At 31.2% G+C, this 14,066-nt stretch overlaps 1 protein-coding gene across 8 annotated transcripts in view; it reads right to left on the bottom strand.

The window, feature by feature from the left end:
- Positions 1 to 5,019: 5,019 nt before the first annotated feature.
- Positions 5,020 to 14,066, bottom strand: part of LOC145967407 (lachesin) — a 172,061-nt gene continuing 163,014 nt past the window's right edge. For 2 of the 8 annotated variants that reach the window (XM_083092264.1, XM_083092263.1), the window contains exons 8-11: positions 13,343 to 13,507; positions 12,413 to 12,481; positions 12,008 to 12,076; positions 5,020 to 7,314 (exon numbers count right to left, since the gene is read on the bottom strand). In XM_083092264.1, the coding sequence (XP_082948390.1) occupies positions 7,166 to 7,314; positions 12,008 to 12,076; positions 12,413 to 12,481; positions 13,343 to 13,507 (452 nt within the window). In that variant the 3' untranslated portion in view covers positions 5,020 to 7,165. Of the gene's footprint in view, positions 7,315 to 10,594; positions 12,077 to 12,233; positions 12,330 to 12,412; positions 12,482 to 12,516; positions 13,137 to 13,342; positions 13,508 to 14,066 lie in introns of those variants that run through there. The other 6 variants (XM_083092265.1, XR_014437404.1, XM_083092267.1 and 3 more) reach the window with 6 other exon arrangements.

The raw sequence follows: 14,066 nt of genomic DNA, 5'->3' as shown, positions 1-14,066 counted from the left end.
CTTTGATTATTTATATGCAATATGTAAATAAAAGTTATTTATCTAATTATGGTGACCAAATTCCGACATAGCTTGTATCAGTCTAAAAGGAAAAATAAATGGAAATTGAGAAGTGTAGTGTGAGATGCGCATGTTCGTGTACGCCGTCGTACGAGATCCGAATCGAAGTCTTTCCCACAGGGCTACAGGAGACACTTTCGAGATTACTTTCCTATCTATCCGAAGCGAATTGATCCAAAAACCATAAGGCATTTCCTGTCCGTTGCATTATTTTCGCCGAATGTCCAATCGTAGTGAGAGCCGATGAAAAATCGCTTTATGCAATTTCAGAAATTGATTCTGTTAGTCTGATTGTACCAATCTTCAACATTTGAGTGAATACTAGTCGCGTTATTTTTAACGTGATACAATCAATGATTGAAAAAGCTTGTGGAAAAAAATATATCTCGTTTGTTCATAAAGAAATAGCGATAGTTTTTATGAAAAACACTATGTAACGTAATATTTAACCTTTGTATTAAGAAAATAAAAATTTATTTAATTATTATATTATGTTGTAATATTTCTATCATATTAAGTGATTACTTTATAAAAGAAATACTATAACAAAAAAGTTATAAATATAATTATATAAAGTTGATACAAAAGTAAATAGACTAATAAATATTTTTAACAAATATTAATTTAGCGTATATATAAGCATAAATTTTTAATTATAACAAGATGTCTTGCATATAATTCAGACATAATATCGTAAGAATAAGCTATGCAACTTGTATAATACTTGATGCACTAATTCAATTGATCGGCAAATTAAAGCCGGATTGAACATCAATTTTGATATTCGGGTCGTCGGGGAGTGTTCTGAACATGTTCGTACGATCAGTAATGGCCGCTCAGGGGTGGAGAATAGGAGACTCTACTAACTTCCGCGAGTCGATAATGTCCCATAATTAGTAACTCCCGAAATGTCGATGTGAAGGAGGATATACATAAAGTTGAACAGCTATCCTGGGTTTGCCATATCGAGAAGACAATCGTTGTCATGATCGCCATCAAATTATTTATTGTCATTGTTATTAGCATTCATTTATAACAAAACAACTGCAATAAGCATCAAAACCTCTTAATGATTCTCAATCTAAATTCCTAGATGCGGCAATCCAACTTTAGAATAGACAATTACGCTATGAATCGTCTCTCAATCAGTCACATCGCTATGCCCATCTGATCCCAAAGAGGGAGAGAAAAAAACTAATAGTATACGACCTGATTGATCATCCTTGCCATGCGTGCATCTCGAAAATCGCTGATCTCGCTCTTTTTCCAGCTCTCTTTTTTAATCGCCAGTCATTTTCTCGCCGACTGCATCAATATGTACGCGCAGGTAAATGCGTTTGTCCGTTTGCCCGCAGCGGCAATCCTCAGTTGAAATATACAGCTGGACAAAATGCCGGATTTGCAAAATCGCATGGGCGTAAATAACCGCGAAATGAAACGCAGAAAACCTGTTTGCCGAAATCCTCCGCTAGGATCGATATGTTTTGTTTTATGCATCATGTGTCATTCGAAAAGAGAGAACAAAACATTAAATTATGAAACAAATTTTTGCATTATAAATTTTAAGCTAAATTAAAATTTTACTTTAAAAGTTTACTTTAATTGGTCAATCACACACTGTTTTTTAAGATACATTTAATTAAAAAATGATAACAAAAGTAGACAACAGAAAAGTTATTACAAAATATTACATTTTTATATTTTACGATTGATATTAAATTAATGAAAAAACTTTAAATTATAATTTGAAAGAGATAGCTTATAGATTACATATATTATATATATTTTATATATATTTTTATAACATTATTAAACATTAACTGGCAATAATATCATTGGTAATAATTTTTTAACAATCTTTCATTGTTTGTAACGATCCTTAGTAATTCTATTAAATATTTCATAATCTTATTAAATATAATGAGAATTATCTGCTTCTTTTACTTACACTTTATTATTAAACATATTTTCTTGTATATTCTCTATATATAAACATTTAATTTTATTTGTTAAGATTTTTATGCAATCATAGCATGGTCTACAATACTTCAATTGTGACTTCTTCTCATTTATGTGGCTTACCTATTATGTGCAGGCAGCAGACATACTCTTGCTCGAAGCAAGAGTATCGATTTATTCTTATCGACTAACAATAAATTTAATAGAATTCAAATTGAATTCGATTTTATTGTTATAAAATTTTATTATATGTTTAAAATATGACGAAATAAATTTTATCGAAATTATGTAAGATTAAAATTGTTTTTGAATTAATGCAAAGTTAAAATCTTTATATTTTACTCTTATTTTACCCTTATATTTGCAATCATACATTTTATATGGATTAGACTAGAATTTTATTGAAAAATTATTTTCAATTTATTTCCTAATATTTAAGTCTAATAGTATTAGTGAATTTTATATTTTTTATTAACTCGAAATAAACCAAAAAAATCTGATCTTTGACCATATACTTTTTTTATTGAATTTAAAATCCACAAAAATTTAAGTCTGTTTAATCAAAATATATTTGTGGTTATACAATAAATGTGATAAAAAAAAATGATTACAAGCAAGAGAACAAAGAAAATATAAATGTAGTGTAGATATTGCTGTAACATTCTTTATGTTGCTATGGAAGATTTTGCAATAAGGAATTCGTGTCGTATTTATCTCTTGAGTTCGGTGAGAAAATCGATCGCTGCTATTATTATGAAACGAAAAGAGATTTAGAAAAAAAACTTCATTTAAAATTTTTCATCTCAATTAATCATTTCAAATGACTTTGTTAGAGACAAACAATATGAAAAAGCATTATAATAATTAACAATAAATAAAATTAATTCATATAATGAAACGTTTTAACTTTATCATAGACTATTTGCCGTTTTTAAAAAAATATTTTTGCAATAATGATTCTTTGTCGAAAATTAAGGAGGGTTTTTCATATAAACATATACTCCTACATCTCTCCCTGTGGAGTTACACTCCTCCAAAAATTGGGGTAAAAATTAGGTTTTTATTTTTTTCTCAAATTTGGAATAAGTTAAAGAAGTGAAATTAGGATATTTTTTACTAGTAAAAAGGTTATTTATGAATATTTTTTTCAGCCTCCCGTATTGTTATAAGGGGATGAAACTAGCAATCCCTATTCAATTTTTTATTAGAACTTTTTATGTTTATATGAAAAACTGCCCTTAATTTTCGACAAAAAATCATCTAAAATTTTTCACACATATTAAGAAACACTGTATAATTTATTTAATCAAAGAAGCATCTATATTGTATTTGCATTAGAAATAGGAAATTAAATGCAAATTAAAAATTCTTGTTTTTACTTTATTTTTAAAAGATACGCAATACTGGATATGTAATATTTCTACACAATATATTTTTAATTATTTCTGACAAATGCCTAATATATTCGCATAAAATATATTTAAATATATTAAAAGATCATATTTAATCCCAATTAAGTAATTACGATAATGTAAAAGTTAATATATGACAATGACTTCAAAGACAAAAGCTTTATTTCCTCTCCAATTTCATATAATATGACATATATTATTTGCAATCATTTGAAAATATTCCCTTTCATATTTACAATAAATGCACGAATAATTTTTTATTTTAATATATTATCTATATACTCAAAATTCTCAATTCAGAATGTATGGCACATTTAATGAGAATATATGTACATGTATATGTATATATATGTGTATATGTGTGTATGTTGTATATGTAACATTTATAATTAATTTATAACTAATTGTAAGTTATAAATAATAAGTTAAGTTATAATGATAAGTTAAATTTATCTGCTCTAATAATGTTTAATTTTATGCTTACAAGTATATGTATTCCAACCTTCTTAAACATATTACAAAAATTGTTAAATAATTGTTCAATGTAACAAATATTTATTAATATCTTTCACACATGTGTGAAGATATTTTTATATAATAGTTATATACATTTAAGCGATTAATAAATGTTGTAATATAACAAAAAGAATTTATAATACATATAGAGCCATGCCATGTGTATTATAAAAATTTCGAGCTATCACCTTTAATATAGCTCATGCAGCTTATTTACGAAAACTATAATATAACACATCATACATATAGTGATTACAAATATTCTCTCGAAGAAAATAGAAAGAGCATTTTATTTCTCATGAAGAAAGAGAATAAAAGAGAAAGAGGTAATATATCCCATGTAATATTTTATTACTTTTAGATAAAATAAATGAATATTGTTTGTACTGGAGTGATGCATAAAATACGTTTATATTATATCACATGAATTTATAACATATTAACGGTAAAATTATAAAACAGAATATTTAAAAATTAAAATTAATATAAATTCAATATATTTTCTATAAAAATTTATTATGGCTTTTCATTTTCATATTAATTTAATTATAATTTGATCAAAATATTAATTATATATAACTTATTATATACGAATATTAATATTTACCAATTAAATAAAGAAATAGGTTCACTAATAAGAGAATCCATTAACGGTTCATGTTAATCAGAATTTCGCGGATGCGTAGCTATAATTTTATTTATTAATAAAACATTAAATTTTAATAACACTCTTACACACTACTACTATATTATACTCAGATCAAGTCTCTTTCAAATTGTTATCTAAATACTTGGTAATTTATATACATAAATATAATTATAAAAATATTACTTTACGTGTGTATAGATAATTGAAAGTACTTACCTTCGCAAAAAGTTTGTATTTGTTCAATCTTCCCTCTTCGAGAAAATATCTTGTTGAAAAATTATAATGAATAAAAAATCTGCAATAAATAAAAACATATTTTTAATGAAAATGCAGAAAAATTATTGCGAATAAAAATGCATTAATCATAAAGTAATATTTTTTAGCTTATTTTAAGGGCTTATTTATTAAGAAATAATGCATGTATAATGGCAGTCATGTATTCGATTTATTAAGATATACAGGCCGACAGTTCCACTATCTATATCTAATCATCGGTTCGTGTTTTATCCGAGGCAGTGCATGTACATAAAAATCGTTTGACATAGTGAAATCGTCGGACATGTGATACATTAATAACATTATCATAACTTAATTTGAAATATAGCTACGATCGCGCTGCAGCCTCATTTGGTATTCTATTGAACGACGTCATCGTGTACGAATACCGTCTTCTCTATATCATCTCAAACATTATATAATATTCACAACACTCGCCTCTACATTCGATTTAACAAGCGCAGCCTCGAGTCATCCTTTCAAAGATGACGATCCAGACTGATCACAGCACAACGTATCTACAATATTTACAGAATTAACAGGGAAAGGCTCATGGCATTTCACATCCGCTTCGCTTAAGATCGAACGATGATGGCAATTGATACGATCAGGTACAACGTAAGAAGAGATTCAAAGTATTTAAAGCGTCGTAGACAACATTCTTTACGCAATGTGCCTTTGTTAAGCGCACGCGGTTCGCGACGGACGAAACGAGAAGTGAAAAGCAGGATTTGCTCAAAAATATGAGAATCACTTTCAGAAATGCCAATCAATATTTTCAGATGAAAACAACGTTTCGTACGGCACACGTACATTAATTTACCTATATAACAAGGATACATACCGCATTGTTATCCCGTATCGTTACCGTCTCTAATTATAGCCGTGCGCAACTGTACTGTGATAAAAAACCGCGTCTCTCGTTTCATCAAAATGTCATAATCGCGCAAAAAGAAGCCACGAAGCTCTCTGCGTCACCGTCGTCGATGATTCGAGGCTACTTGATGTCTAGCGTTAATTCTTTCCCCGCGACATATATTATCGCAAACTTACGAATTTCCGTTGGATTCTCCTTTAACAATCGCGTCTTGCGAAACGCATACAGGATCATACCCTCGGATTATATGCACGTCTTACCAATCAAACAGCTAATTACGAGATTACCGAGCGATGCGTCTCGATACAACTACAATCCATATATATATATATATATATATATATATATATATATATATATATATATATTTTTTTATTTATTTATTTATATTTTTATTTATCATATTTTATGCGTACGTATATATATATTTACTGAATACAGTTCCTGTGTCTTCCTCATGATAGTGAGAACATGAAAATAATGGTGAAAAAATATTAGAATTTTTCAAAAAAATGTGTGAAAGAAAATGTTTAATTAACATCTACAATAATTATGGAAATTAGTAAATTACGGTTTTAAAGTACATAACGTTTTATACTGCATATTGGAATTCGATATACTGGTCAAAAATACATCAAGAGAATAGTTACGAGTAAAGTTACATCAAAAGAGGGTCGATTCCATTCAAAGACGGTGGATCGAGATATTTCTGAGAATTATGTGTTACGGAGGAAATTTATGGAGATTTATGTCAGAATAATTTCGTTGAATCCGAGTATCGTAAGTATTCACCGATGTATCTTTATTCAAGATATATTCACGGCTCCTTTATAATCTAACACTTCCCTTCGATTAGTAAAAAAGAAGAGGCGGACACGTCAGGTAAAGATTCTCAGTGACGTGACCTGAATTTACAGCGACAAATCTCGGTACTTTTGCCGCGGATTACTCCGGTTCTCAAAAATATTCAACGCTAAGTCTTTCTCAATATATATACGTGCAATAAATATCCTCTAAAGCAGTTAAAACGCGAGCAGCTCCGTACAGGAGAACTAATTGTAGGAGAAGAACGACACGATTTACAGGGTGACACACGAGCGCCAATCAGTCGAGAAAGCCTAAACGTACTCACCGCAAGTATACTTACACGACATACTATATATTCTCATATGTATATATATATATATATATTATTCATATTATATATATATCTTTGCTTTGCGCTTTCTCTCTTTGTATAAGTTTAGTTTTAGTACGAAAATAATTTTAAGCGCGGCCCGTCTCGTCGCACTCGTCCATCACTTGTCCGGAGACGGCGTACCGGAAACTGGTAACCGCGCGCGCATCGACCGTCTCCGGTTCGATCACCGACCAATAAACACTAGAACTGGAAGCCCCGTTCCCGCGACGTGAGAATCACCTTCTGATGGCCGGAAGCAGCAACGACAGGAGGCTGAGAGAGAGATGAAGAACGAACTGCGCCCGATGGGACACACCCGGACTCTGGACGTCCGGCACCTCGCCCGGTGGCCTCATTGACGCCGGACCGTAATCCCGACCGTAGTCTGAAAACAGACAAAACAACGCTGCGGTTGTTCCACTACGAATACAATAGAATGATTACGCGAATGAAGTGCAAGGGTTCTGTTCAAATGATCTCTAATTCAATTGCGATAACTAAGAACGAAAAGAAATTAGAGAAAATAATTGAACTATGAGACGTTTCTCATATTAGATGTTGACTTATATAATATATGCAATATGTTTTTGATCAAGTTCTAGCGTTTATTAGTCGATCATCGAACTGCAAACGACTGATATTTAAAGATAATATTATCATAAGCTTAACGTAATTCTACGGATAGATTTTAGGTGTAAGTGCATTTTCAATGGTGTATAAATACAAACATTATTAATTATTATATATTTTAATTTTTTTACTCGCGAGAAGTTAGAATCACATTTCGATGTTTTATAAAAAATGCATTTCTACTTCATATTTCAATGTTTCCTGACAAATTGTAATTGATTTATTATTTCTAATATATCAATGACTCAATAGAGACGAGTGTGACTTGTTATTTTGATATCAAATTTTATATTTCATGAAGTGAAAAAGAGAAAGTATTTGCACTAGTAATGAAATTTTTTTTTATTGAGGAAAAATAAATGTTTTTATATATATACGTACATACATACATACATATATAAATTTTATTTTCTTATTATTAAGAATTGATTATTATAAATGTATAAGTGTATCAGAAAAATAAGCCTTTTATTTGCAAGTGAACATAAATCCTGCATATAACGTATCCATCTACCGCGGGTGATTATAACAAAGTATTGTATCTGTAACAAAAAGGAATGTAATCTTGTATAGTAAAGGCAGAGGACGCTGTGCTGGTAATAAAAGAAGAGCTTATTCATTGAAGGCTAATATTCTTTCTCTTCGGTTAATGAGACTGGCCGCAGGACGGACGACCGCACCACCGGAATACCGTCCCAACTTTGTATCACTGACCGCGGACATCACCACCGTCGACACCACGTTTCGGACGAACTTCTTGGCCTTATTTTCATCTAACGCCCCGCCATAACCGTCGTTTACTAGCCGCGACGTCCGGAACAAATAGTTGGTAGCGCTTGAGCATACGCGAAAATCGTCAAGCTCGGCGGCTCATTTCCTCGGTGGTCTCGCTCTCGGCCTTGCTAGTATACATGTACGTACGGTAACGAGCGGATACGGAAGATAAATACGAGGAGTTGTTGCGGATAATGCGAAACGAGAGGAGGAGCTGGGCATCCTCTCCCTCTCGTCGCTTGCGCGCGTCCGGGAATTAAATTCGAGCGAACTCTCGGTTCTACCGGAATTTCTGCGATGTTCAACTCGCGCACAAATCCCTTTTTAACGAGATAAAACCCTCGGCGATGAGGAGCGGCGGGCGCGGCAGAACGCGGAAAGGGTAAATTCATTTGAGATTAAATATATCCGACGTCTGTTAAATCGGCTCTTATCAGCCGTTACCGTCAAAGAAACGCCGGATGAAATGTTACTGGATTAATTGTGGCGCCGCAGTAATTCGCAGATGTGCCTTGCGAGCTTTTTCATTTGTTATGTGGCGAGAAGAACGATGAGACACCGGTGAGATACGTAGAGTCAAGAGTTGCTACGTGAAGCGAGTCATGATGTATTGAACTTCCGGAACTTAACAATACTTGAATGTCTTGAACCTTAACAAGATTTTTTAAACAAATTTCTATCTGATGCGTAAAAGAAAGTAATTTTCAACGTCGCTTTAGAAGATAATTGTATATCATTATATATACGATATATAATTGTATATTATTATATAATATTGTTTAATAATCGTGACAATAATAAGAATAATAGAAAAATTTAATATAGACATTTATAATAATGAGCTACATTTATTGAAAAAAGATTAATTTTCCCTATTAATCTAGAAAAATTATGAATAAATTTCGTATGAATAAATTTCGGCATTTACGTATATTTGACACATGAAGTAGACCGAATAATATGCAAACGCGTCAGCAATTCCAGAAAAAGCTCCATTTTATTCGATTAAATTCACATCTCCTGACGGTAACTTTTATTGATTGTCTGAACTTTGATAAATGAATTGAAGTCGAATCAATATCGCCACCTGTGGCACTAATGTATAGTTAGTAATGTTGTAGAAACGAATATATCAATGACGGTAGACTATACATCAGAATGTACGATTATTACCGCGATAAAACTTCACCTCGATTTACCTTAATGACTTCCATCCACGGCATTATCAAATAATTTAGGATCTGTTCCTTTGTAAGTGAGTTGCATTTATTAGTAATGATAACTATCTAGATAAAGCAAAACTTTTACTCTTTTTATTAGTTTCAATAAAATTTAAAAAAGTTACATACTAATGATAATCATTATAATAACTTGTCCAATAATGAAGACGAAATGACATAACACTTTAGAAAAAATATGTGTAAATTAATCATTAAAAATTTGATTTTAAATATTATAGTAATTAATTAATGTCTAGTCCAAAGTCATTATTATCTGTTCGTGTTAAATAGAGTATTTCAAGTAGAATATTTCTCGTAAAATTTTTTCCAATTTTTAGCAATCAACTCAACGATAGGACGTTTAGAACGATATTAACAAAATTTGTTCTCTCCAAAAAGCCGGAATGTAACGACTCGAGAAAATGTCCGTTTTTGCCTTTTTCCTAGTATTCGCGGATAGTCGTCCCAAATGCAGGGCGTTTCTCGAGAGTAGTTCATCGTGCACCTTGGCTTGCCCGCCAGAAACGGACGTCGAAACCGCACGTTCGTTCGGAAAAAGTTATTCCCACCTACCAGTAAAATCCACTGTACGTGACTTTCCACATAGTCTGCGACAGACGAACCATTTTCCAACACTTTAACAACTTCTTTAACAACTTCAGTCTGTACATTTAGCGTTATTATTGATTATATTTCGGTGGTTTTGAAACTCGAAGACTATCCAAACATCTATGTTCATCTATGCTGTAATATTACACAATCTCAGTTTTTATTTATATTTAATATGACACACATTTAGAAGCTATTATTTTACTAAAATAATATATATATATATATATATATATATATATATATATTCCGAATAATAATAATAATAATAATAATAATAATAATAATAATAATAATAATCATAGAGTAAATCAATCTTTATTTGAATGAATTTATTGTAAAACAATTAATTCTTTGTTTCTATTTTCTGTAGTCTAATCAAGTAATTGCATTCAGAAAACATAAATCATAACTTTGAATAATTTTATGCAATTTGCAGTTTCATTAATCGCAATTTAATCAATTATTCTTTACAATAACAAAGTAACATTCTTTACATAAACAAAGTAACAATTAATAGAGAGTAATATTAATCTAACAGTACATAAATCACAATTGTGTGCGTAAGGCGATATGCTTTGAATCAATCGATTTTTGGAGAGGGAAAGAAAAAGGCGAGAAAAAAAAGTATCGGAGGAGTTTGCCTCTCTCCATTTCCTCTTTTCCACTTCCTGATCCCGGAGGCAGACGGCCGCGAGTCAACGTAGCTCGTTTTTCATTAATTGAAAGTAAACTTCAGGAAGGGAGAACTGGCCCAACGCTCGGGGGAATCTTTGAACAAAGTCATTCGAAGTGAGTTTTGAACTTGCATTTTGCCGCCAATCTCCAGCAGCTGGCTTGTATAATATAAGGATCTGCGAAGAGTTCCAAGTTAACGCACGAAGTCTGCCTTTCGCAATAAAAATCGTAATTGACGAAAATACCACAGAAAACGATTTATTTAGATGTATTCAAATGGGAAAACTTATTTCGCGTGGTATTATTCTTAAAATACATCGAATTTTCGTAAAATCATAAAAAGCGGGGGTTCCTTTGTATTGTTTGCAAAAGGAGCACACTGAATAAAATATCAATGATTAGTGTAAATAAAGTTGAGAAATTTAGGGAAATTTAGGCAAAGTTTAGGCGAAATTTGAGCAAAGTTAGTAAATTTGTACAAAGATTTTAAGAAAACGTTACGAGAAGGATATCTTATATAAATCCTCGCAGCTTAACCGTGCTCAATATACGCAAATTTGTAAAGAGATTTGGAGGAGCGACTTCAAGACACGATCATAAGATTATATCTACACAAAATTATAATAATTCGCGAACATATAATTTCGTTTAGTAATATTTTAAGAAGAAAAGTGATTATTATTTACATAACATTTTTAACATAAAGTTTTGTAAATATTTGGCATAAAAAAATTATTAATCGACGTCGTGTTCTTTATGATTAAAATTAAGTAGATTTTGGACCTTCCATCTGCGGCGCGCATAGAGTTGTAAAAAATTTCACACGATTTATCGATTTGTGATATTCAATGAGTTCAAACAAGAAGTTAATGTATGTTTTCTCGCTTGATTATAGCGAAGGGATGACCACAGAATCCTTCTCGGTCAATAAAAGGGATTGTGTAACGCGACGAAGTAATTCGCTCGCGGATAAAGTGGATCACCGAGCATTGCCAATTTAGTGGATTTTCTCTCTTAGGATCTACCTCTACCATCCTGATCGTACAACGTTGACGAGGTTTTAATTACGCTAATTACTCGAACGACATGGCGGTCGGGCAGAACGTGTATCGTCGTGGGAAATGCCTGGGCTCTACGCGGAGCGTGTTAAAATAGATATTTACTGACCTGGATTTCGCCATTCCTCGACCTCGTAGTCGAAAGGTCGTTGTCGTGATTTCTTGTTACTGTTTCTACCTAAAATGCATTACACAAAGGCGGTTTTATACATTGTGCTCTATACGGTATGCTGCCGCGGACGAGGGGTGAAAATGGATGGTTTTACTTAGGAATCGAGAAATAAGTGAATTCTGTCAGAAGCTTCGCTCGATCCTAAGGTAAAACGTTATTCTACCTTATTCGATATCCGCATTAGGCGCTTCCGGTGGTCTAACGTAATGCATTATCGCTTAATTTAAATTTCACACATCGCATTTTTCTAACCGCTCTCCTACATTATCGTACATAAAACAAATACAAACACAATTTGAAGAGGAATTTATAAAATTTTTTAGGTGGTTTTTATATAATTACCGTTCTTATGTGGTGACGTTGCATGATATGGCGACTGTGTTGTAGATGTGGTCGATGGAGCTGGAATTTCTGCGCGTCAAAACAAATAAGTAACATATTTCAATATGTAAATATACGTACACATAAGAATATTGCATAAGATTGCATTCAGGCGCTGACAGTTGTGAAACAATATTGAAGATGAACATAAGTATATTAGACGTTATGAGAGTGCGAAAGTTCGTGAAGTTTTACGATGAGTCTTCACAAGCATGCAAAGCTGAAAGACGCGTCGAGGCGGCCTACATGCAATTATTTTCGTTTGCGTCGTCGCTTAAACTAAATAAAACTTTCCTTCTATCATTAGCATTGTCAAGAAGACAACGTCAGGATAGCACGATTCATCATCAAATTTCATGAACTTTCGCGCCTTATCGGTCTTTTTTCTTTACTTTTTGTATATTATGTAAAATTAGAATTTTTCATACAACACGTTGAAATATTAATTCTCGTTTATATAATATATTGTAATATCTAAAGTATTTTACAATACAGCTTTTGATAGCTATACTTGTATGTCCAACACAAATTTAATAGGCAATTATAGTTAATGCTCGTGTAAGAAAAGGCTGCGCGGCTTTGCCTGTCGCTCGTTAACGACGAAAGCTCAAATATTTTAAAGTAACTGACTATTGGAAACCAATTATTTCACCATTAGCGCGGACGTTGACTTCGAGTAACCGATCTTTAAATAAAATATAATTATATACTCATTCCACATTTTTCAATAGGCAATGCTGAATGTTTTCATTCTTTAAAGATATATATATATATATATATATATATATATATATATATATATATCTTCATCGAATTTATTTCTTTCTTTACTTCTACTTACACTAAATTAAATTACTATATTGCTCTTATTGTTATCGTTGCATAACTTACCATCTAGTTTAATGACGCCATCTGTTCCTCCAAGGGAATTTTGCGCGACACATTTATACGAACCAAAATCTTTCAGACTAACGTTTCTTATCTTTAACATCATATATTTGTTGTAACCGCTGTCGGTCGATATCGCCTCATACTTGTCGCCTGAAACAGAATTGCCTGTGCCAATAAAGCCAAGTTCTCCGGCTTTCATTTTAAATTAGGATAGTAAAGTTATATGATAAAAATATCAAATATTTATATTTCATCTATGTATATTGAAAACTTTCAATAATTTATTAATGTATTTATTTTTTATTAATTTTTTTACTCGTATATTTTACAAATAAACAAGATCTTGAAATATTATATAAGAAAAATTATATATATAGCTTTTTTAAGTTACTGTTTTAAAATAAAATAAATATTTAAGATTTATTTATAAAAAGTGTATTTATAAGTGTATTTTTATAAGTTATACTATCTTGTGCAATGATAAAAGTTTATATATATTATTGTAAAGAGGATAAATATTTCTATATATACTTTTATCATGTTAAAAAAATCAGTCTTTTCTCACATTGCTATTTGTAACACACACAAATTAGATGGAATATATATTTAAAATTTGTCTCAACTCGTAAAAAAAAATCGAGGATTTTAAATATAATAAATTTTATTAGAGAGACTTGCAATAATAGCGAAAGACATTTACATATCAAATTTTTAAAATTATCAG

This window comes from Camponotus vicinus, unplaced genomic scaffold, assembly GCF_025532165.1.
Source record: "Camponotus vicinus isolate PSW18456_S1 unplaced genomic scaffold, iyCamVici1.0 SCAF_2, whole genome shotgun sequence".
Taxonomy (NCBI): domain Eukaryota; kingdom Metazoa; phylum Arthropoda; class Insecta; order Hymenoptera; family Formicidae; genus Camponotus; species Camponotus vicinus.
Note: the sequence above shows the minus strand (reverse complement) of the source record. Positions and strands in the feature narration are given on the sequence as shown.